Source organism: Lutzomyia longipalpis, chromosome 3 (genome assembly GCF_024334085.1).
Source record: "Lutzomyia longipalpis isolate SR_M1_2022 chromosome 3, ASM2433408v1".
NCBI classification, from domain to species: domain Eukaryota; kingdom Metazoa; phylum Arthropoda; class Insecta; order Diptera; family Psychodidae; genus Lutzomyia; species Lutzomyia longipalpis.
Window position 1 is genome coordinate 21,430,003 of NC_074709.1, and position 23,944 is coordinate 21,453,946.

The following is a 23,944-nucleotide window of genomic DNA, read 5'->3' on the forward strand; positions in this document are numbered from 1 at the left end:
TCGATATGATTCTTTTAAAGAAATGAATAGCCAAGCATCTATGTTGTGTACCTGCCAACTTAAGCATATAAAAATAGCGAATTTGTATGGGTTTTGTATTATGGTAGCAAAATATAGATAAGTCGTGATCGGCTCAGCCGTTTCGAAAGAGTTGAAAGAGTTATTGAAACAATAAAATGAATATTTTGGTCCAGAAGTTCTATTCCTAAACATTATTTTCGCATTAAACATAATGAAAGCATGTAATATGAGTCTATCGAGATAATACCATACGTAAGAGCGACTTTTTACGAGTAAGAATGTTTATCAATCTCTTGATCGAACTTGCCAATTCTAAATTCTCTACTAGCAAATTCGTATTTTAAAATGAGAACTTATTCCAATCACAAAAATATCCTAATAATATATCCAGAAAGGACAAAAGAGAAAACACCTTCCTTATTCACTTGTTTTCAAACTTTACCCCACACATAATGCGGCAAAGATCATACATATATGCAGCCACAGACGATCAAGATATTGATGAAATTGGCGGGAAAAGCAGACAATGAGGAACCCACCTGCACCCATGCGATTCCTTGAGACAACCACACATGCTCTGTTGATCACCTTTCTTTCTCAACCGAAGTCGAGGAGACACAAGTGCTTACATATGTATATTTTTGTATCTATGTGTGTAATAAAAAAAATGCCAACGGAAAACACCTTGTGGCTAACCACCTGACTCATTATAGTGGCATTCAATTGAGAGAGTATCTCTTCGGGGGAAGCAGAAGGCGCCTTTATTTTGCCATGAAATATAACTACTTATACGTTTACATATAAAACTAAATGATAAAAAAGTAAATATATGTATACCTTAAAAACCTAATAATAATAACAAAAATGAATGATAATAATTACTTTCATGAGAAATTGATCAAAGTTTTTGATTAATCTGGGTTTTTTCCACCCTTGTCATTAACAGCACCACTCCAATATGTTTATAGGGAGCAACCCCTTCAACTGAAAGGGTGTTTGATTCGCCCTCAATGTTTTTTTTACATATTTACGTGAATGTTATATCAAGTATTTCATGAAAAAATATCAAATAAATATATTTTCAGTACACAGAAATAACATAGAAAAGCTATTTTTTTCCATAGAATAAACGATTATGTTTTGGATCCAAAAACTTCTCAAAGTATGGGGAAAAAATGTAAGATATATAGCATTAAAGGGTGAGCTTTCTTGGGGAATACAGAGAGAAATATTAATGGTCAATAAGGTTGAATTGCTCTTTATAGATATAAAAGCTCTTTCTGGCTTCTTTACGAACGAACGAATTTTGCAAAATTATCATTAATTCTTTTTGTACTATTCGATCCTATTCATCGACCTAGAAAACTTTGAAATTTATACTTAAATTTCAACGGTTTCAAAGACTTTTTGGTCGCAGAATACGATCCCATTATTTCGATAAGAAAAATATTTTTAAAAAAATTTCTCTTTACCAAAAAAATGTAAATTTTTTTTTTTAATTTTAGGAACAAACCAATTGTATTTGGTCATTTCAATTTCATCATTCGTATTGGTCTTGGAGTCTCTCCCTCACTTTTTGTGCTGTCCCTTATTCTGATATTATTTTTCTGTAACCCAAAAAGACTATATAGCATGTGCTAAGTATATTATGTAAATAATCGTTAATATATACAGAAAAAATTATGTATGATTCCCTCTTCTCCCTTCTATGTTACACATTTTCTTTTATTCTTCACGACGCACACACGAAAAAAAATATAACAGACCGAGCATAATTTTTTTCTCCACCTTTACCTGCATGGAATTTAATGCAAACCATATAGGTCTCACACCGTTCGTTATTCCATCGTCCACTCAGTCGCGCTTATAATCCGTCAAACTATCACCTTTAGCCAGTAGTTAGTTCATCAGTGCCTTCAGTAGTGCTCTGGTGTTTGACCTGACAAAATATACGCCGCAACCTTTTTGTGTAGCACCCACCACCCGCACAGTAACAGTACAACGAGAATAGTGTAATTGTATAGCCTCTTCCACTGAACAGAGCTTTTTAAAAAAGAAATCTCCACAGTGCTTCGTCTTTTTCTATGAAGAAAACAAGGAGTTTGCCAAACAACGCGCCATCCCGCTAATTTGTCCACAAATTCCTTCAAAATTAATTAAACTTTTTGGGGTTCGCTGTATCTGTTCTCTAATTGGAATCTTTTGTGTCTCTCCCGGAATATACTCCGGAAGTGATGAGGTAAGATATTGTTTGTTCCCGTATCTCTTTGTTGATTCAACACATTGAAAGATTTTTAAAAACACATCATGGTACATAAATTGAAATAAAAAAAGGCTCTCCATTAAATTTTCTAAACCATCGAAATAAATACAAAAGTTTGTCTATTTTTGAGTGATTTAAAGAGGAGCATCTAAAAATCTCTGACCTTTGTTAGATGCTAAATTTTGCTTCTATATACCTCCCAAATGATTGACATTTAAATTTTAACCCGCGCCGGTGTGTAGGTACATGAAGGGGCCTACAGAAGCATGACCCACAGTCTCGAAATAAGTGCTCTAAACTAAAGTATGGTGTGAAAATTTGAATAAACTGGAGGAAATTCTGTAAATTTATTTGCCTGGGAAAAATATACTACATGGAAGAATTAATTAAATTTCAATTAGGTTTAGATGCGTGTGGTAATTTTACGTGTATATAATATTAAAAGACAGTAATTATTCATCTACTTTTATTAAATTCGCTTCACTGGATAATTTGAGATCTCTAATTTTTATTAATTTTTTTATCTTTTGCTATGATTTTTCTAAAATAATCATCTGACAGGTAGTTTTAATATTTTGCCAATAATTTTATGAACCAAATAATAAATTTTATTTTTAACAATACTACTTTACAGACAAATAGTTGATGGAAATACTACTTTTTTCCTTTTTATATAATTCAGTTTATAAAAAAAATGTTTGAATAAAAAAAATAATTTTCTAATGAAGAATATACGAATCAAACTATAAAGACAAAGACATGTTATGTGTAGTACATATATTTCTTGGAAAAATGTGATGATTAGAATACTAAAAGAAAACTTACTTTTCATGAAAACTTCGCAATTTAATAAAAACTTTTAAAATATCAGATGCATATAGGAGTTTGATCGTAAATGCTATTTCTTTAAATCAAATTATTTCTTTTTTCTGTTGGTTATAAATTGAAGGGGTGTTGGGTGGAATTATACCTCCTTGGGTGGAATATTTTTTACTCGTCATTGCTAGAATCGTTAAATTTGTTTTCTTGTATTATATTTTCTGCAGGCGTGTGCTTGTGTGCTTACGGGAGTTAGGTGGTGGGTTAAAAACGCTAAGGGTGGGTGGTTGATTTTATGTAAAACGACAAAAAAAATACGGGGTGGGTTTGTGCATGTTTCTAGATCGCCATTTTTGTGACTTGTAGTATAATTTTTTCATATTTCACCTTTTCGTGCTAAGCAATATTCCCTCCCTGTGCCACCCTCACTATTAAATCGTCACTCATCCTCCCCTTTTGTCGTCATTCCCATTTTTTTTCTTCAACTATTTTAGCAACCAACACCCACCTTACCGAGAAAAAAACCCTCCGCGACCAAAGAGAATACGAGAATACACTGAGAAGAATTTGATGTCTTTTCTGTGACATGAAAACTTTTGGCACGCCTGGGGTGGGGGGAAGATGAAAATACAACAAAATTATGTTTCTATTTCGATTTAACAATTCAACCATTGATACAGAAATTAATAGGTAGCTATATAGTACAATATAGGAGGTAATGTATGTATTTCCCTCGACCAGACGAATTAAATACTGCGTGTGATGGGCTTTTTTACGCGATGCTCTTGCTGCCGCTCTAAATGCGAATGTTGATGGTTGGGAGTGAGCCAAAAAAAAGGTAGAAGATAAAAAAGTCGAGAGCAGGTGAAAATACGTCTTTCGTATCACCCAAAATGAACACAAAAGTTTCACTCTTTTGAAAAGTTCCTATTAATAAAAAAATATTTCAAATAGATTTTCTAATCATATAAACAATTCGGACCTCTAACATTTTGAAAATAGTTTTTTAAAAAATCTATAAAATAAAAGTCAATATATTTTTTCTATTAAAAGCAATTTTGATGTTCATTTAACAACGAAATAGCTGATTAAAAAGACACTAAGTAAGAGGTCCGAATTGGATCGTCCTCCTAGTATTTTAGGAAAAAATTTCAATAGTAACTAAAATGAGCTGTGCTAGGAAGTTTTCAATATTACCAACGTTCTTTAACACATTTTCCTGATTAAACCAAAATGGATGAAAATGAATTACATCATAACGTGTAGGAGGGATCAATAACCTTAAGTGACGCATAAATTAATAATTTAGTGTTGAAAATTTACCGTTAATGAAAAATTACTTTTATTTTTAAGTATGATACTTTTTATTTGGTATTAAAAATGATTAGAGTGATTATAAGTCGAATATTTTGCTATTTTCAACGAATATTCTGAATATTTCCTTGCTAAAAACGGAATACCTTTTTTTCGGCTTAAATTTAGTACTTTTTAAGCTTATGAACTACTTTTTCCCATTAATCTCTCAACTGAAGAACTATTTAATGACTTGAATTTATAATTATTTAGGCTTGAATTTACTACTTTAAAGGCTTGAATTTAGTAGGTATTGTTTAAGCCTAAGTTTAGTTCTTTAGGTTTTTGCTGATTAATCTGGTTCTTTTTTTATGGCTAAGAACTAAGATGTAAATAAGATTATAAATTACTGATTTATTCATAAATTATCAAGGAATCTAAATTAAGCATTAATTGTGCCAATTCACCGGAATAATTTTTTTAAAATTAATTATTGAAGATTTTAGGCTTATACTTTACGTACATTCTGCCCTCTTGAAAATTTCATAAATCATGAAACCCTGAAGAAAAAATTGAAATCTATTGCATGCTTTAGAAAAAAGAACTACGTACGAGGAAACCATTTTCCCCAACCAGCTCCCCGGATCAGTCACGCTACCTCCGCACCCATCCCCAATGTTCTGTATGTATTTTAGTTAAATAGTTTTTTTTTGTCCGCTGATGCCTCGCGAGTCGTTTGGTGGAGTTACCAAGGATACATTCACGGCAAAACACAAGGAGTTACTTTAGCAACACACCGCCAAACAATTCCTTTGGCACCCGCACTTCTTTGAGCACCCACAGGGTTCATTCGGCCCTCTGGGCTAGACCATACCGGATAATCCGCGATCACGCCCGCGATTTTAAATTTATTCTTGATTTTTACTTTATGTCTCCTTACATAAATTCTTTTATTTTTCCTGTGATTATTTGAAACAATCCCCGGTATAGGAGATTGCGTTGTAAATTGTTAGACTGAAAAGGGGGTGATTAACATTAATAATTTATATCGAGGAAAATAGTGTTCGAACTTCTTCGAGGGTATTTGTCTCGTGTGGGCGATATTCACAACAGAGATTATTTTATGAAAATCAATTCAACAAGATTTTGTAAGTATAAATTCTCGTATATTTACTCTTATTCTTGATAGAAAATTCCGTTTATGAAATTACGCATTTATGCTTTGGTGTTCACTCAAAAGGGTAGGAAAATTTATGTTTTATATTAACCTGAAGAAACCCTTTATCTGGAAAATTAATTTATGTAAAAAGAAACTACAAAAATTGGAGAACCTTGGCACTGGGAGAATTCACAGTTAAATTTGAATTTCTGTGGATCCTTTGGTGCCATCGTTTAACAATCTACATTCTACAAGCATCCAGACACCTTCTGTGGCGTCGCGTCATCCCAAAAATTGTCTATAAGCCTTAAAAAAAAAGTCACTCCTGCAGTCTCAAAGAAGTGCGGCAAAGTCTCCATGGCGAGAGACCTATTTATTTCGATAGAAAAAATAATAATAAAAATTATTGATAAAACTTTCCGTGCGAGGAGAAAATCTTCCATTTTTGCAATCAAGGTTATTTAAGTAATAGTAGCGAAAAGAATTGACAAAAAGAGCACAAAAATATTGATGAATGACTTTTTTGTCTATTATGTGAGAGAATTGTGAAAAATTAATAGCTTTCTTTCAAGACATTCAGCGTCTTCCGCACAGTTCGTAGAGCGAAATATATAGGTACATAATGTACATAATACGCTGAGGTGGGTGGGTGTAAATCAATGCTAATTCTAATCCACCATCCCTTTTACCTGCCTTACACTGCACCCCAAGTGAATTTCCCGCCGAAGCGTGTTTAGCGCCTACACGGCGGGTGGGTCAAATGGATAATGGTGGGGTGGTGCGAGGGTAGTTTGAAAAGAAAACGAGACGTTAGATTAGCTGGAGTCTCGTACATGAAATTAGTTTATCGTTCTCAAAAATCACTGTTGTAACTTTCCACCGCCACCGGTGAGCCTTTCGTGTGTGCAGAGAGCTTTGCTTTAGTGAGAAATTGCTATGAACCCAGCCAAACCCCCTTTGCACGACTAACCCCTGGCTTTTATTGATTAAATATTTTAGTGCTGATAAATGGCGCCGCAAAACTCAACATTATTACACGAAAACGTCGTTGATTCAGCCTCAGACTTGAGTCGCTACAGTCCAATTTTACCCCATGGCCGACCACAAGAAAGTCCATTGAGGAAAAAATCAATATGCACCTCAACTACAGCCATTCAGGTAAAAATAGTTTTTTTTACACCCCCTATGCTATAATACACAAAACATTCAGTATCCCCCTCCCCACACATCTGATTTGCATAATGATTGACAATAAGGGTGAAAAATAAAAAAAAAGAAACATTCCCTCCAAGTTCCCCAATACATCACACACAATATGACCATTTCCCGAAATTTAATGGAGCCCATTAACTTCTCTCTATATATACTTGGTCTTTATACATACATAATGATGTTACATATAATGTATACATATAGGTAGCTACCTACATCATTCGAAATTTTTTATATAAGCAATTTTTCGATGATTTTTTAGTAGTTTTAAATTTTCAATCAAATAAGATGAATAATTCATAATTAACCAAAATAAATATTTGCAATAACTTTAATTATTATGAAATATAAAATAAATAATTTTAAAATACATAAACTCAATAAAAAAAAATTTTTGCAATAAAGAAATCAGCATCTTGAAATCTTGATTTCAAAATCCGAATTAATCCAAATTTAATTGAGATCAATTCTATCAAAAAACATTTCTTTGCTTGGAAGATAAAAAGGAGTTTTCTCCGTCCGGTGAGCGCCAGTTTTTATCTTCTAAACTTTACGCCAGACACACTATATTTCTTTGCTTGATTTTACAGTTATAAGATTTTTGATATTCTGTGAAAAATAAATTGTAAGATTTTGGATAGTTCTTTTCTTTCATTAGTTGTGATATAAAAAATATACTTTCCCAGAAAACTTTTTTTTAAGTAATTTTTTAATACTTTTCTTTAGGAAAGCTTTCTATTAAGAATCCAAAGATTCTAGAAAAATGTATCTTTTAATATAGTATTATTAAAAATGAAAAGAAAACTGTCAAAATGTTATATTTTTATAGAATATACCAATATCTAACAACCATCGAATTATAAGAAAAATTTTTTTTTAATTAACCCCTTAATCGTTCTTCTGTGATCTTTAAAAAATAAATGAAACAAACTTTTTTAATCCTGTAATATTTTTAAGAAAAAAAAATCAAAAGCCCATTTCCTAATTATAAAAAAATAAAAGATTTTTTTACATGTTAACCCCAAAAGTTTTTAATTTTTTTTTATATATATAAATCTCTGAAAACTTTTAAAATTTTTATTAGTCTTTAATGTAGAAGAATAAGTCAGAATGTAGGTAAAGTTGGTAGACTAATGGTCTGGTTAATTTATTATTGATGGTTTTACAATTCCTCAGCAAAACGAACAACAGAAACTGATTTTTTTTAATTGGAAAACGTTGTTTTTCTTTCTTTTTCTTTTATTCAGCCTGATTCTTATGATGAAATTCCCATTTGGATCTGCGGGGAGCCTCGATATATTTCGGGTATCAATGAAGCCACTACTTGTCAGGATTTAATAGAAGCTCTAATTGAGGATGAACTGAAAACCACCTCTATTGGTAATTTCGCACAAAATTTTTAAAATTGAAAAAGAAATTTACAATATTAAAGCATTTTTTTTTCTTTCCGTAGATGTTTCAGTTTCACGTGATGCCGAGGATTACGTGATAACGGAAAAATGGCGTTCTGTGGAGCAGCCATTAACGTCCGATACGCTAATTCTACCATTGTGGCAGGCATGGGGTGCAGCCAGGAATGAGGTAAATAATTATTGAGAAATAATTGCATATTGCATTCGTAATCCTTCATGTATATTTCTATTTTCTCTTTTGCTGCAAAATCAGGTGAAATTCAGGTTGAAAATTGCTCGAAAAGCCAACGAGGAGACAATGAAAAAGAAGAAAAAATACAAGAGACTGAAAAAATTAATTGGAAGAGTTTTGAATCAAGGAAAAATTATTCAAGAACATTTGGAGGCTTTTGATGAAAAAAATCAGAATGGTAAAAAAATCCTCATGGAAACTTTTCTGGAAGACACGTCGAAAGCTCTCAAGAAGATACAACTGAAAGATGATTGCGATGATATGGATAGCGGGATTCATTCTGTTGCTCAGAAACTTGAAAAAGCCACAAAATCTTCCACTTCTGCCAAAAAAATTAGAGATTTTGCAATTCCTCCGGAATTTAAAAAAGCTTCATTGCAATTTGATACAATAAGGAAAGAAATATTGGCTAAAATGTTCGACCTTAAGACCCTATTGCATCGCGAAGAGGAGCTCATTGATCTTCTTGAGGCGAAAAATCAGCAATTTCATCGCGAAAATGGCATTTACTGCGATACAACGCCCAAATCGCGAAAACACGTTGAAAGAGTTCAGAAAAATCTTCAAGAATGCACGGAGGAAATTGTCAAAGCTGAAGATGAATTATTCAAGACAAAGCTGGAAATTGAAGAAACTCACGTTATTATCGAAGATCTGAGAAGCATGATGGTTGATAGTGATGTAGTGAGTGGCTTTGGGGAGGATCAATTCCAAAAATTATTCATGGAACACGCCTTTGCTGACAATATTAATGAATTTTGTGATAAAAATGACACAATAGTTGTATAAAAAATTATTTTCTTAAAGAAAAAAAAAACAAACCAATTGAAACAACGAAAAATTATGTACTGCGTATTATGAATTATGATCTAAAATTTTGGAAATAAATTTTTTTAATAAAAATCTTTTTCATTATTTTTTTAGTACTTGTAAGCCCTTTGGACCTAGCAGAGCGATATAAAGAACATTGGAAATTTGTTTTTCTTCGATTAATGGTTCTGTTTGTTAGAATATTTCTTGTTATTAACCTAGATATGTCCAAGATTTAAAAAAAAAAATGTTCTCGAAATCTGAATAAAAAAAATTGTCTAGAAAAGTCAATTTTCTGTTAAAATTCCTAAAATTTCCCACAAGAAGTTTCAAAACTATTCCTTTAACCGAATCCATTAAAAACTTCTGAAAATAAAAAAATTCTTATGCTGCTCTCGCTGCTCTCAAAGTTAATGAAGAAAATTTTCCGAGTGTTCTAAACGGATGAATCTGGGTTAAAAATCATACCCTCAGGAATTGACATAAATAAGATACTAAAGAAATTTCATTCAGAACTTTTTAATAAATGCTCATTAATTTATTCTAAAAAAAAACTCTTTATTTCATTTCAAAAGAATTACATACATTAAAGTTAAAGTAAGACTACAAAATGTCCTCCTTGAAAAAGAATTTACGACAAATTATTTTAATGTTCTTAAAACCAAAAGAAAAATGAAAACGACTAATTTTTAATTATTGAAATAAATTTCTGAAAAATCATTTATAGAATTTTTTTGAAGTATCTTCAATACCAATAAGGTATCGTCCAATAGAGACCCTAATTTGGAATTTTTACAATCCACAGTCAAAATGGCAATGAATGCAATGAATTATAAATAAATGAAAATTTAGGGAAAAACATGAATTTATCTAATGCTGGCACGTAGTACACTCTGGGAAATGACGGAGGAACTTGCCTTTCCCTTCTTAGCCTGATTCGGGTCAGGAGCAAAACAATTCCATAGGCGTAGAGTCTCATCAGCACTAGCACTAATCACCGTGCTCCCATCAGGAGACATTGCCATTTGTAGGACACGAGCTGTGTGCCCCGTAAGTTCAGCCTGGCGTGACATTGAGGGATATTTCCATATTGTCAACTGATTATTGACATAGCCATGGGCTGAAATGAGTTCCTTGTACGTTGATGAGAAGAGTAGAGCACAAACCTATAAGTAAAAATAAATTGAATTTAAAAGATATATACTCTCTAAATCATTGAGAAAAAAAAGAACTAACTTGAGATTTCGAATCGACCGAATCCATAAGATTCCCGTTGTTAACATTCCAAAATTTAATGCATCGATCTGCGGTACCACCACCCGATGCAAGAATATTGGGAGCCCATGGGCACCAAGCTAGCGCCCTCACAGCTGCATGGTGCTCACTGAATGTGTAAAGTGGTTGATCTGCAGAATGATGGCTCCCTGCCACAACTGGCCACACATTCACGAGATTATCATTGCCCCCACTTGCTAAATGTCGTCCATCTGGCGACCAACGCAATCCACAGACTTCCTGCGTGTGCCCATTTAAGCGATTTACGCAATGATTTCGCGTACGGACATCGTGATTCACAATGATACCATTGCGGCTGCCTGATGTGACAATGTGCGAATTCCACGCTAGAACACCAACACGATTCTCATGACTACTCATCACGCGCAATCTCTTCTTAACTGTGCAATCCCACAGCTCAACAGCACCCGAATTATTGCCCACAGCAAGGATATTTCCACCCTGAATCCAAGAAAGTGAACACGCGTGTTCACCCTCATCGTACTCCAGCAATTGATCTGTTTTCCCATTTGATGCATTCCACAGATAAATGCAATTTCCAAGAGCAATCGTCACAACATTGCTCTGACTCCAATCCATTAGATTGAGATCTGCAATACATTGGAATTAATTATAATTAGGTATCCTTGTTAGAAGAATCAGCCTTTTTTTTTCTTTTAAAACGAATTAATTTTCCAACAACTTCCATAAAAAATCTCTTATAATTTTTTTCCTTTTTTTGCATATTTCCTTTGCAAAATGGCTAGATTTTATACCGAATTTTTGAGAGCTTGGATAAAATCATTTTTACTAATAAATTCAACTTAAAACAACAAACATCCGTCCAGAATACTTACCTTACATATTAGTTTTGTTAAATCAATAACATAAAGAATTTTTTTTCATTCACACAGCTTCTGTAAGCGTTCCAAAAATAAAAGACGTCAGATCGAGCTCAAACTTGGTATGAGAACGATAATCAAAGCTTTAAAATTAGTCACAACGTCAGTGGCATAACCCAGGGAGGATGTTTCATTGTCTTGGAAGTTCATGGTTTTTGAGCTTTATTCTGACATTTAACGTTTATTCCAACGCTTGACTGTTCATTCTTATGTTTGACATTTCTTTCTAACGTTTCAAAGATTTCTATTTAGTTTTTTTTTTAAACTTTAATGCTAACAAATTACATGAAAAAATGTATAAAGAAAATTTTTCAATTGTTAGAAATAAATGTCAAACATAAGAATAAACGTCAAATGTCAGAATAAATGTCAAATGTCAGAATAAATGTCAAAAGTTAGAGAAGAAACATGAAGCTTTAGATTAAACGAAAGATAGTGTTAAAAATGAAATAATAAATTATTCGAAAAGGAATTCAAAAAGAGAACATCAAGCCCTTAAAAGTTAATAATAAACATTAGAAAAGAAATGTTAAATGTCAGATATTAATGTCAGACGTTAAAGAAAAAACATTAAAACGTCAGAGAAGTAATACAAGATTCAAAAAAAACTAGAAACGTTAGAAAATAAGAGTAAATCGTTAGAATTGTAAAAAAAAATTGTCAAAACCTACAAATTGTAATGCAAAATGAAAACTCCTCCCAGAATTGAATTCTGACGACTTCTCGCTTGATTTTTTTTTATAGAATATAGAGCAAATTTCTTGTTTTTAATGATATAATTTTGAGTGAACTCAAAAAACTTCTCGACTATCCACGTATTAGAGGGAACACGTAAGCTTGGTCAGCTTATTGTTGAATCAATATAACCAGTCGTTGTCCTCTTGTTAGGTGATATTTTACGAATTTTAACTAAACATCACCTCGTACATTTTATTAAAGTGAAAATAAAAAAGAAATTAAACAAAAATGAGCCGTTTAGATGATCTTTTTGGAAAGAAGCGCGATGTGGTCCTTGTATTGGATCTCTCAAAGCAAATCATCACATCGAGAGATGACTTCAAGAGACTCCTGGAGAAGGTTCCCGACTACAAGATGCGCCCCATAAAGGTACGTTCGGATGAGATAAAGATTAAAGAGAAAGATTGGTCATTTAAGATGCCACGCAAAGAGCTAACAATGCTCCTCAGAACTGGTGGTGTCCGAGACGTTCCTCATCAATATCTCGATCCAATTCCAACGGAAATGCGAGGTGTGACCGTTGCGGAACTCTGCCCCGTGTCCATTGATTGGAAAATGCTCACCACCCTGCGACCACGTACAAAGGTTGAAGAAGACTTCTTCAGTCGACTCGTTGAACTGGGGAAGCTCCAATTGCGTACGGAAACGCGCGATAAGAGAGCAAATCTCCTCATTGCCTCGCAGAGACGGACAAAAAATCGCAACGGTGTCGTTGAGACGAGAATATTTTCTTGTGCTGAATGTTTGGAAGAATTCTGCACGGGGCGTGGATGTACGGACTACAATTATGATTTCTACATGAGAACACCCCCAATTGCCGTTACGGGGCCCACAGAGGTTCATACAGCCAAGAAATCCGGGAATGCTGAGAGAATTTTTGCCAGTCTTACGACACCAAAGGGCAAGCGAAATGCTCCTGGGAAAAAACGTCGCGGAGGACGTAAGCGGAGCCCCTCGAAGAAGGGTCAAAAGCATTCCAAGGGAGATTAGGAGGATAATTTTGAGATTCTTAAGTAACATAAATTAGTAAAGAAAACTGATAGAAAAAAAATGTTGCGTGGTTTTTGAATATGTTTTTCAATGCATATAAGCTTTGCTTTGTAAGAAATTAATAATAAACTAATCTCTTAAAATAAAATTACATGCAGCCCTCGATATGCTTCATAATTCAAAGAAAAATGAATTTTATTCGGCGGAGTTGGAGAAAAAATTTCCTTTGCAATTTTTAGAAAAATTCTTTCTATTAGGGACATATTTTCAGGAATAATGGGGGCATAAATGGAGTATCGGAAAATGCAATTGTTGACCACTAGCCATACTCGAGTATGGTTCATATTATTCGGACAAGTCGAAATAATTAAAAGAAAAGTACTTACAGTAATCATTGATGATGTCCGGTGCATCGAGAATACGTTCAGGAGCATGTGGAATGTACCTCGTACCACTCTTCGTCGATATGGGTGTCTTCGTGGAGTACACGACCTTCAGGGGATTCTGATGACTGTCCGGAGCAGAGGGTGCCTTCACATGGTACGACAGAATACGCTGCGATCCTCCCTCTCCTGTGGCTCCCTGAATAGCTTCCGTCAGCAGTTTCTTCTGTTCTCCCATGGATGCCACACGTTTTGCATTGTCCGGAGCTGAATCCCCCTCCTCAGCTTCCTTCTGGTGCTCCTTGGCAATAGCATAGTGCCCAAGCTCAAAATTTGAATTCACTCTGCTCGGAATAAAGCGATCCCCACCGGTTGGAGTCTTTGAACGTTCCTTTGACCCAGGAGTTGTTTTCCGTCCTGATGACTTCCCGGAGGGAGTTTTCTTGCCCGGAGTCTTTTTATTTGGAGTCTTATGCGATGCAGCAGCAGAGTTTCCGGAACATACATTGTTGTATGAGACGGAAAGCTTGGAATTGTTGAGGAAGCTGGAATTGTTGGAGGATGTCTCCAGCTTCTTCTGCCACCTCGGCATTGGGCCACGCGTTAAATCACCGTCAAGTCCACAAATATTTGCAATATCGTTCATATAAGTGAATTGGGACATTTTTTTCCAAGATTTCCAGTAAATCTCAAAGCTTGGTCGTTTGTCGTTTTGCTTTATAAACTGAAAAGTACAAAATTCCACCGAAAAATTCACTAGTTTCCTTCGATTTATCAATCACAATTTTATTATCGGATTATGTAGAATTAACAGTTTTATGTATTTCAACAATTAAACTTACAGAAGATAGTGAAATATGTGAAATATTGGCGATAAATTCAACTCAAAATGCGAGGCAAAATGTGCAGAAATCAAAAACTGTTTTTGGAATGACGGATGGCTTGAAAATTAACACGCTCAAGAAGAAGAAGAAGATTGGCAATTGAATTTGGAATTTGAAATTTAATATTGAAGATCAACTGTTTTTACCGGTTCTACGGAGTTTTTTGACTAAATTCATTTCGCAGAGATCTCTTGGAGCTGCTTTTCTTCGTGGTCTTCCGCTTTTCATTGTATTTTCCTCCTCATTCCCCACATTGGCATCGACAGGCGCGAGTACTCTTCGCCTAGCAGGAAAAGCGGACCGTTTGCGAGAATTTTCAGGATTTTCATTAGTTGTCCTCGTTGGAGTTGCGAACGATGTTGATGAGAGAATATCTTCAAGGAAAAGAAGTGAAAAATAATGAGAATTGTGGAAAATATTGTAAAATTAACGAACAAACCTTCATTTTCGTCATTTCCAGAATGCACTGAAGATTCTCTCGTAATTTTGGACATTAAATTAATCGTCAATTCGCTTTGCTTGAGTTGTTTTTGGATTATGAATGCAATAATATTTTGACGCTCATTTTTTAATTTAATATTTTCTGCTTTTAGCTCCATAATATCTCTTTGGTATTTACTACAGTGAACCTTTAAAATTTGATTTTGCTTCTTAAGCTGACTATTTTCTTCAATAACTTCTCTCAAGCATTCTTGTCTTAAATCTTCATTTACAGGTGGATTTTCCATTTTAGCTGTAAGAAGAATTAGAAAACTTGAAAAGCATTTTCTTCAATTATTTACGTTTATATTAACCTGCTGGCCGCCAAGACCTTGGAGCTTCCTTAGAGCGCCAAGGTGGGGTCGTTGAACGACCCCAAGAAGGAAGTCGATTTTCTCATAAACTATAAAACCGGGAACTGTCGGGTCACTACCTTTAGACTCCTTATATAGTCCTCTTGCCCATTGCATCACAAATTCGCCACCCGGAAACACGCTGAAGAAGATATTGGGGAAAAACATTTTTCACTCATTTTTCACACTTTCTTCCTGAGAAATTTGCCACGAAGTTGACCGCAACTGCTATTTTTTTCACTACTTCCCCACATTCCCCTCACTTCCCGCACCGTGATAAATGGCAATATTTCTCGAATATTCTGTATTGTTTTGCACATTTATATGCTTCTAATTATGTTTTATGTTGTTTATGTTACTTATTCGCGATAATTCTGACACTGAGATGGTAAAGTGAGAAAGTAAACACTTCTTCTTCTTCTTTTTAAAAACTTCAGGGCCGGACGTCATTTCGACATCCACACAGCCCAAAGAAAGTAAACACAACCCTTCAACCCCCTTCAACCATATGATTTGTGATGTGACTAACTTCATTCTGAGAAATTTTCCGTAGCATGACCGTTACACCAATTTTTGAATTCCCTTATTCTACATTTTCCCTAATAACTTTTCTTGTGGTGGTCGGATTGAGCTGAAATTTTTACACAACCTCCTCAGATAACCAAAGAACTTATTTCCAAAAGATGAGAATGGTATCTTTTATATTTATTAAGTTATAGCACTAAATATAGGGCTGGGGTCGTTCAACGACCCCGCTTGGCGGCCTAGAGGTTAAACTCACCGTTAATCACAACAACAATCACAGAGTAAAAATTATCTACAAAAAAATGAAAATCCCGTTTATTTGAAGAGTTATGAAGGAAATAAAAATAAGAAAATATACCCACACACGTAAGAATCACTTTAATTATCCTTAAAATGGTTCATATTATTTTTTTAAAAGCTCTTCCTAAATAATTAACGACGACAATAAATTAATTTGTCTGATATAATTTTATTATTCTCGCGATTTGATTGCCGCCCACCAACCCAACAAAGCATGCCGGGAACTGCGGAATAGTAGACTTTCATAGGACACTTCCGCACTAAATTCTCCATAGGGCCGGATGTGTCATTCGGCGGGTAGGACGTATCCTCTCCTCAGTTTCACCGCTCGCCACGCATGTTCAATTTTCCTCTCCAAGCAGCAAAAACGTGAAGAAAACAATCTAAAATGAAAATTGTTACCAATCCTGGTAATCCGCATGGATTAGCTTTTTTATTAGCAGCAAAATTTGGGAAGAAAGCTGTGAAAATTGAAAAGTTAGAAATCGATGGTAAGATAATTTATAACCTTACAAAAAAAGTGTTTTAGAACCTTCCCAAAAACATCTCTCCCTCAACAGATTCTCAGCTACAACCTCCAAAGCATCTGCCCTATTTGTTACTACCATCTGGACAGAAGATATTTGGAAAAGAAGCCGGTATTCGGTATCTACTAGCAGACTCCGCGGAAGTTTCTGTGAAAGCTGAGGAACTAACCGAATGGCTCCTCACGGATTTTATTCCCATCCTTACAACCGTCATGACATCCGGAAGTCGACGAGAGACCACTACGGCTATGAAATTCAAAGAATTCGCCAAAAAGCTCGATGACATTCTCAAGAACGAAGAGTATTTGTCTGGGAAACATCCATCAACTCCAGACTTTATTCTTTGGAGTATTCTTTCAACTGGAACTGCCACGAAGGAAGTTTCGGGTTTTGAGAATCTCTGCAAGTGGCATGAAAAAATCTCGAATTCCCCCGAGGCAAAGGAAGCTCTTTCTTCGTACAACGATGATCTCACTTTTACATCCCTCCAAAATGCAAATAAATTCGGCTCAAGCATCAGTAGCAGTGCTCCGCAAGCACCCGTAGCCGATGAATCACCCACGGCTGATGCAATTTCCGCAGAGGAAATTGCAGCTGCTATTGAAGGATTCATTTTCCAAGACATTCCTCAGAAGAAAGACGTTCGGACTGTTTTACCCAGGAAAGGTGAAAGGAATATTCTCATTACATCAGCACTTCCCTACGTCAACAACGTTCCGCATCTTGGGAATATAATTGGGTAAGTGTTAAAAATAAATCAACCTACAATTAATGACTAACATTTCCGGGTGAAAAACATGATGGCTAATGAGAATTTAACCCAGATTTTTTTAAAACAAAGTAATTTTCTGATTTTAAATAAAAAAAAAAGCAATTTTAAATTGATTTTGAAACTATTGTAATAAAATAACTGTCATACGTTAAAAAATCAACATAAAAAAAGGATCGAGTGAAGATGTTGAACGTTAAAAAACAAAAATACCAAATGTCACATTCAAACGACAAACTTTATTAATGTCAAATAGTTGGGAAATAAATGTCAAATTTGAAAGAAAAAAATGTAAAATGACAGAAATAACGTCAAAAGTTAGAAAAAGAACATCAAACATTAGAAATAAAGTTCAAACGTTAGAAAAAATCGTGCATGATGAAAGTAACGTCGAACAAGAAAATAGAATTCAAACGTTAGAATTTAAACATCAAACTTGAAAAGAAACGTCAAATGTTTCAAAATTAACGTGAAACGTTCAGAAGAAATCAAACGTAAAAAGTAATATTTAACGTTTGGAAAAGTAATTAGAAATTTTTAAAAATTTTAAAAAGAAATTCTTAAAAGTTGCTAATTTGATTACAAGAGACGTTAATTCTTTCGTTTTATGTTTATTTTCTAACGTTTAACATTAGTTTTTTACATTCAAACTGTCTTATTTTTTAAATGTTATTTTTGAAATACTTTTTGACGTTTCTCTTCTAACGTTCGATGTTATTTTTAAAATATTTTATTATGTAGGACAGAACCGGGCAAAAAAAGTCACTTAAGGGTTTGGAAAAAAGCTCTAAATAAAATATTTCTCAGCTATATAATTTACCTCGTTCCATTCATAAAACTTGCATTCTAAAGCTCTTATTGCAGTGACCTCAATGACTTGTTAATTTATTAAAATCTTCCTTATCTCTGATAGTTGGATGTTTAAAAAAATCTTTTTCTATTTTATATTATTAGATGTGTCCTATCGGCTGACATATTTGCCCGGTATTGCCGACTCAGTGGCTACAATACCCTCTACATTTGCGGAACAGATGAGTACGGTACAGCTACGGAAACCAAGGCAATTGCCGAGAAGATGACACCTCAAGAAATTTGCGACAAATACTTTGAAATTCACAATTCCATCTACAGATGGTTTGGCATTGGATTTGATTTTTTCGGTCGTACAACGACCCTGGAACAGACACAAATAGTGCAAAATATGTTTCACGAACTCTACGACGCGGGGTACGTGAGCACCGAATCGGTGGCACAGTTGTTGTGTCAAAAGTGCCAACGCTATCTTGCTGATCGATTTGTCGAGGGAACATGTCCGCATGTTGGGTGTGGGTATGAGGATGCACGAGGGGATCAATGCGATAGCTGTGGAAAACTCGTGAATGCCACGGAACTCATTAAACCACGATGTAAATTGTGCAATGCAACACCCGTTCTACGAGATTCGAGTCAATTCTTCATTAATCTGCCCAAGATTGAACCAAAATTGAGGGAGTGGTTTGGCACCGTTGAAAAGGGATGGACACACAATGCGCGTGTTATCACAAAATCCTGGCTGAGGGAAGGTCTTCGTCCACGATGTATTACACGTGATCTCAAATGGGGTATTCCCGTGCCAAAGCCGGGATTTGAAAGCAAAGTCTTCTACGTGTGGTTTGATGCGCCCATTGGGTATATGTCAATCACGAGCAAGTACACGAGAGAGTGGAAACAGTGGTGGCAACCGCAGGCGGATGTTAATGTGTCGCTGTACCAGTTTATGGCCAAGGACAATGTTCCCTTTCATTCAGTCATGTTCCCCGCAACCCTTTTGGCCATCAACAAGGGTTACACAACTGTGAGTCACATAATGGCCACGGAGTACCTCAACTATGAGGATGGGAAGTTCAGCAAGAGCAGAGGATTGGGAGTCTTTGGCAATGATGCTCAAGTAAGTTGTTAAGATAATTTTTTTTTGCAAATTACTTCAAAAACTTTTTTAAAAAATTTGGCGCCATTTGCAAGCGTGGAGAATTCCAGTAACAGTCACTGGAATATTCCAAAGACGGGAAAATAGTCTGGAAATCACCATTAAATAGTGAAACTTGTTACATTGAATATTTTTAGTTAAAAAAGTCCTCCGCACTGCCAAAAAATATATTTTCCTTTGAATTAATTTTGTATTTTCTCACTACAGGATACGGGCATTCCAGCTGATGTTTGGCGCTTCTATTTAGCATGTGCACGTCCAGAGGGTCAAGATTCCAGCTTCAGTTGGAATGATTTGGAAGCTCGAAATAACTCTGAATTGCTGAATAATTTGGGAAATTTCATTAATCGCGCACTCATGTTTTGCGAAAAGAACTTTGGGGGTGTTGTACCACAGATAGTTCTTCAGCATGAAGATCATGTGTTGCTAGCGCAAGCCAATAGGGAATACCGCGAGTATGTGGCGTGCATGGAGAAAGCCAAAATGCGTGATGCTATCAAACATATTTTGAACGTATCACGACATGGAAATCAATTTATGCAATCAACACAACCGTGGGTACTTATAAAGGGCACAGATGACCAAAAATCACGGGCAGGGACAGTGATTGGGCTATGTGCGAATATTACAGTACTTTTGGCCACTCTTATTTTCCCATTTATGCCTGATACTGCAAGGAAAATCTATAAGCAGGCGAATGTGAATGGAGGCTTCATTAATCCTAGGTTTGTTTGCTTTTTATTTCTTTTCAAATATTTAAATATTTAAAAATTTATTTATAATTTTCAGTGATTTAACTATAAAAATGATGCTGAAACCTGGTCACAAGATTGGCAAACCTGAACCACTTTTTGCCAAGATCGATCCTGCACGAATTGAAGAGCTAAAGCTGAAATACGGTGGGCAGCAGTTTGGCAATGAAAAGCCCGAGAAGCTTCAGAAGGCAGCTGATCCACAACCGAGTAATCTATCGATCGGGGATTTGGAGAAAGCCATAGCTGAGCAGGGTGAGAAGGTAAGACAACTCAAGGCATCAGCTGAGAAGGCCGTTTGGCAACCAGAAGTGGAAAAACTTCTAGCGCTGAAAAAGCAGTTAGCAGTAAGTACTGGGCAACCAGAGAATGATAGTGCTAAGAATAAGAAAAAAAAGAAATAAGCTGCCAGTCAGACATTATTTAAATATAATCTAATTTGTCTATTTTAATTTATTTTCTTTTTGGAGGTTGTCAATGGCAGTATTTGAATAAATATGTACTGTACACGTATTTTTGTTTTTTTTTGTGATCGTTGGCTTGGACCAAGACGCTGACAAACAATGGCAATAACCTAAAAATATAATTAAAACTGTCTATATGCGTGGAATATTCCAATGGCGGTCACTGGAATATTCCAAATTTGGCTGGAAATAGTTTTGAATGTTTTGAAACGTACTGGATTTTATTTTATACGAGATCTTCACTGTATTACGAAGCTTTATTTAAAAATTTCATTTCTTATAAACATTTCCCCTCAGGGAGTAACAAATTCTTAAAGATTCCATAGCAATATGGGTATCTTTATGAGGAGGAATTCCCACGGTGAAGAATAGTTTAATTCCTTCTTCAAATAAATCAGCTGCAGCATTGATTTCATTCTTCTGCAAAGAGTAAAAAAAAGAACATTTAAAAAAATTTTTAAAATAAGATGAGGTGAATCAGATAAACTCACATCTAATGCTTCCGCTGCTCTTCTATACAATTCCTCAGCTTCCCTGACGAGTTTCACATTCCCCAAGAGCGTTACGTGATTCTTACAGCGAGTACACTTAATCTGCCTTTCTGGATTATCAGGAAAGTAGAAGGCTTTGTCGCATTTATCTGTAGGACATTTAATTCGGCATTTATTGGATAGATCCTCCAACTTTTGCCAATCTTCACGACAACTGAGGCATTCGCAGTGAAACCAGTAGCGTGATCGGAGATTCCTTTGACGCTGCAGTAAGTTTTGCTTCGTGAAGACTGGTCCGTAGTTTTCAGTAACTGCCTGACCAGATGCAATCGATCGTAGGGCTGTTAATCTTAGTTTGTTGCCTGAAAAGTATCTAGCCACTGAAGGGAAGCAGTCATGATTAAAGAGAGAAGCTTTTCTGGAAAGGAAAAACCAGCATTTACGCCATTAACGAAATAACGAATAATCCGAGTCTTTGGTGAATAATTAGAAGATCCGAATTTTTTCATTCTGGTTCAAAAATTTCAGGAAAAATGGAAACTATTTTTAGTTTTTCCCTCTTTTGTATTTTGACCAAAAACAGTTTTTCGCGTTTTCTAGCTCTTCTGTTGGTTTTAGAGCAAAAAGGAACTAACCTGTAAACCGCAACACCTATATACGATTCCTTGGAACCAACAATGTGATTAGTTCCAAGGAGTGTCTCATAAATTTCATGAGCATTAAACTGAAGCGCCTCAAGAAGATTGAGAATAATCTCGGCCGTTTTAAGCTCTTTTGTTGTCGGATTCACACTTTCAGTGGTTCTCCTGCCGAAGAAGCCACTTTTTTGGAGGATGCGCATTTGAAAAATAGCCATAAGGCTGCGTTGTAAATAATCATCCCCTGTACGTTTTTCACTATGCCGACATAGGCCCTCAAGAAGATCTTTCGTAGACTCGACTGCTTTTTCATAATTTCCAGCAGCAGTTACTATTCGTAGAGCTAGGAAGCTTAGAGCCGACATTCCAGAGCCTAGAATAAAGGACATTTTAAATAATTTTTAATATTCTAGTTCTAAAAACTTGAATGATAGGCTAACCGATAAGAAGATCTAGATATTGGCACTCAAATTGGTGGTAGGAAGAACAGGCTTCCTTTCGGCATTCCTGAGAACAAAATGCAACTGAACAACAATTTGCACAGGCAATTGGTGCTACCAAACGCGTCAAGCAGTGGAGGCAGTGACTACCAAAGAATTCAGGTAGCAAACTAACTGCAACTGGTGATTCACACATTACGTCCTCTCCTGGATTTATATCTGCAGATGCTACAAAGAAGTTTCCTGTTTTTGCACCTGTGGTGAGTTGAAGTTTTTCCGATGATCCATCAGGGATTTTAAGGTATTCTTTTCTCATTTCCAAAGTATCTTTAAGGATTAAAAAAAAAAAAGAATTTTATAAAAAACTCAAAAAAAAAACATAAAATGTACTTAATCAATATTATACTAACTAAGATAGACGTTTTTTTCTGGAATTTTGATGTTTTTCATGTTTTCCAATATTTCAAGTTCTTCCTTTTCCTTCTCAATTTTTTCCTGGATTTTTGGATCATTTTTCAAGAGTTTTTCTGCCAGTCCTAGAGACACTCTAGCTTTCTTCAGATCTTTTGTAACTAAAAAATACATAATATTGGATTAGTCTAACTAAAAAAAAATTAGTTACCTAAGTATTTTTTAAGAAAAAAAAAACTTACTGATATAGCACTTTGCCATCCTCCAAAAATACTCTGGAGATTGTTTGACCTGTGAACCCATCTCTATGGCATATTTCATATCCTGCATTGCCTTTTCCCCCTCATCCAGCCAAATAAGTGCCTCTGAGCGCTTCCACAGTGCCTCAGCGAGAAACTTTTTTTCATTTTCCGACGTACCTTGAGTAGTTTTAATGATTGCTTGACTCAACAGAATTGCTGCATTTCTGTGATTTCCTTCCTGAAGCATCCTAACACCTTCATGGAATTTCTTTAGCGCCAGAGGAAAGTCCTTTCCCTTGAAGACTGGTGCTACGTGTTCGAGTGTTCCCAAAATTGGTCCTGAAGATTCATCTTTTTCAAGGAGTTCCACCAATTTGGCTGAACTGCTGTGAATTTTTGCGAATTCTCCTTTAATCCACTTTTCACCACAGGATTCTTTAACACTTTCGTAGAATTCCCGAAAGAATCCTCTTTCAGTGGAAAATACAGTAATTGTGCTGCATTTCTTCGTATATTTAGGATCCAAATCTTCCATACTTGATCACTTTTACTTACTTTACTTCATACTATTATTTGAATGAATAAATCTCCGGCCTATCGAGCTCACGCATTTGTAATTTAAAAATAGAAATATCACATTGCCACACGATTGACTACACACATGAGAAGCAGAGTAGATTTGTATGCGATGCTGGTGTTCTTAAAATAAGTAGAACTATTAGAAAAGATTTTTCTTTTATATTTTAGTTGGGTCAATTTGATGGAAAAAAATCATTATGGTGTTCTAGAGCTTTAAAAATTGCAAAAAATTGTTTCTTTGATAATAAAAAAAAAAATTTGAAGCAGTTTTATGGTTCAGTTCATCACATAAAATAACGTTTCGGCATTTTTTTAGAAAATCGGAAACTTAGGTATCTCTCTTTAATTTCAAACAAAATGGCGCCCTATTTTTCAAAATTTTTAGGTTAATTCTTTCGCGTTCTTTGAGACGTACATTGATCCAAACATGAAGTATTTTATTTTTACTAATTTTAATGAATTTGCCAAAATTGTTGTTTTTCTAAGTTAGAATTGCGTTAAATTAACTTAAATGAAGCTAAAATAAATGCTATATTCATACTCAAGTATTGATTGAGTTGAACTTGACTCAATATTGACTTCTCAATAATAAATTGATTATAAATTGACCAATC

The 23,944-nt window shown here is 34.9% G+C and overlaps 5 protein-coding genes across 8 annotated transcripts; 3 read left to right on the top strand and 2 right to left on the bottom strand.

The window, feature by feature from the left end:
• The first annotated feature begins 1,903 nt into the window (after positions 1 to 1,903).
• On the top strand, positions 1,904 to 9,257 carry LOC129792652 (ras association domain-containing protein 10). Of its 2 annotated transcripts, none has more exons than XM_055831947.1 (5): positions 1,904 to 2,260; positions 6,555 to 6,713; positions 8,015 to 8,147; positions 8,221 to 8,348; positions 8,433 to 9,257. In XM_055831947.1, the coding sequence occupies exons 2-5, from the start codon at positions 6,564 to 6,566 to the stop codon at positions 9,198 to 9,200; spliced, it is 1,179 nt and encodes a 392-aa protein (XP_055687922.1). In that variant the 5' UTR covers positions 1,904 to 2,260; positions 6,555 to 6,563; the 3' UTR covers positions 9,201 to 9,257. The 2 variants fall into 2 exon arrangements, with proteins under 2 accessions (XP_055687922.1, XP_055687923.1); XM_055831948.1 differs by lacking the exon at positions 1,904 to 2,260 and adding an exon at positions 5,389 to 5,544.
• A 501-nt stretch (positions 9,258 to 9,758) lies between these two features.
• Positions 9,759 to 16,265, bottom strand: LOC129792620 (cell division cycle protein 20 homolog). Of its 3 annotated transcripts, XM_055831859.1 has the most exons (7): positions 16,114 to 16,265; positions 16,008 to 16,043; positions 14,833 to 15,126; positions 14,352 to 14,767; positions 13,513 to 14,233; positions 10,458 to 11,107; positions 9,759 to 10,387 (listed from the first exon to the last, which is right to left on the bottom strand). In XM_055831859.1, exons 5-7 carry the CDS (start codon positions 14,171 to 14,173, stop codon positions 10,088 to 10,090), a joined length of 1,611 nt encoding a protein of 536 aa, XP_055687834.1. In that variant the 5' UTR covers positions 14,174 to 14,233; positions 14,352 to 14,767; positions 14,833 to 15,126; positions 16,008 to 16,043; positions 16,114 to 16,265; the 3' UTR covers positions 9,759 to 10,087. The 3 variants fall into 3 exon arrangements, with proteins under 3 accessions (XP_055687834.1, XP_055687835.1, XP_055687836.1); XM_055831860.1 differs by lacking the exons at positions 16,008 to 16,043; positions 16,114 to 16,265 and adding an exon at positions 15,188 to 15,571; XM_055831861.1 differs by lacking the exons at positions 16,008 to 16,043; positions 16,114 to 16,265 and having other exon boundaries at positions 14,833 to 15,146.
• LOC129792680 (uncharacterized) lies at positions 12,190 to 13,268 on the top strand. The gene has a single exon (XM_055831993.1). It carries the CDS (start codon positions 12,365 to 12,367, stop codon positions 13,124 to 13,126), a length of 762 nt encoding a protein of 253 aa, XP_055687968.1. The 5' UTR covers positions 12,190 to 12,364; the 3' UTR covers positions 13,127 to 13,268.
• A 62-nt stretch (positions 16,266 to 16,327) lies between the features above and the next one.
• LOC129792577 (methionine--tRNA ligase, cytoplasmic) lies at positions 16,328 to 20,578 on the top strand. Its single transcript, XM_055831779.1, has 5 exons — positions 16,328 to 16,542; positions 16,612 to 17,317; positions 18,302 to 19,274; positions 19,521 to 20,038; positions 20,103 to 20,578. The coding sequence occupies exons 1-5, from the start codon at positions 16,440 to 16,442 to the stop codon at positions 20,467 to 20,469; spliced, it is 2,667 nt and encodes an 888-aa protein (XP_055687754.1). The 5' UTR covers positions 16,328 to 16,439; the 3' UTR covers positions 20,470 to 20,578.
• A 170-nt stretch (positions 20,579 to 20,748) lies between these two features.
• LOC129792601 (SET and MYND domain-containing protein 4) lies at positions 20,749 to 23,306 on the bottom strand. Its single transcript, XM_055831819.1, has 6 exons — positions 22,752 to 23,306; positions 22,509 to 22,670; positions 22,099 to 22,425; positions 21,656 to 22,031; positions 21,021 to 21,438; positions 20,749 to 20,949 (listed from the first exon to the last, which is right to left on the bottom strand). The coding sequence occupies exons 1-6, from the start codon at positions 23,284 to 23,286 to the stop codon at positions 20,800 to 20,802; spliced, it is 1,968 nt and encodes a 655-aa protein (XP_055687794.1). The 5' UTR covers positions 23,287 to 23,306; the 3' UTR covers positions 20,749 to 20,799.
• Between the last annotated feature and the right edge of the window lie 638 nt (positions 23,307 to 23,944).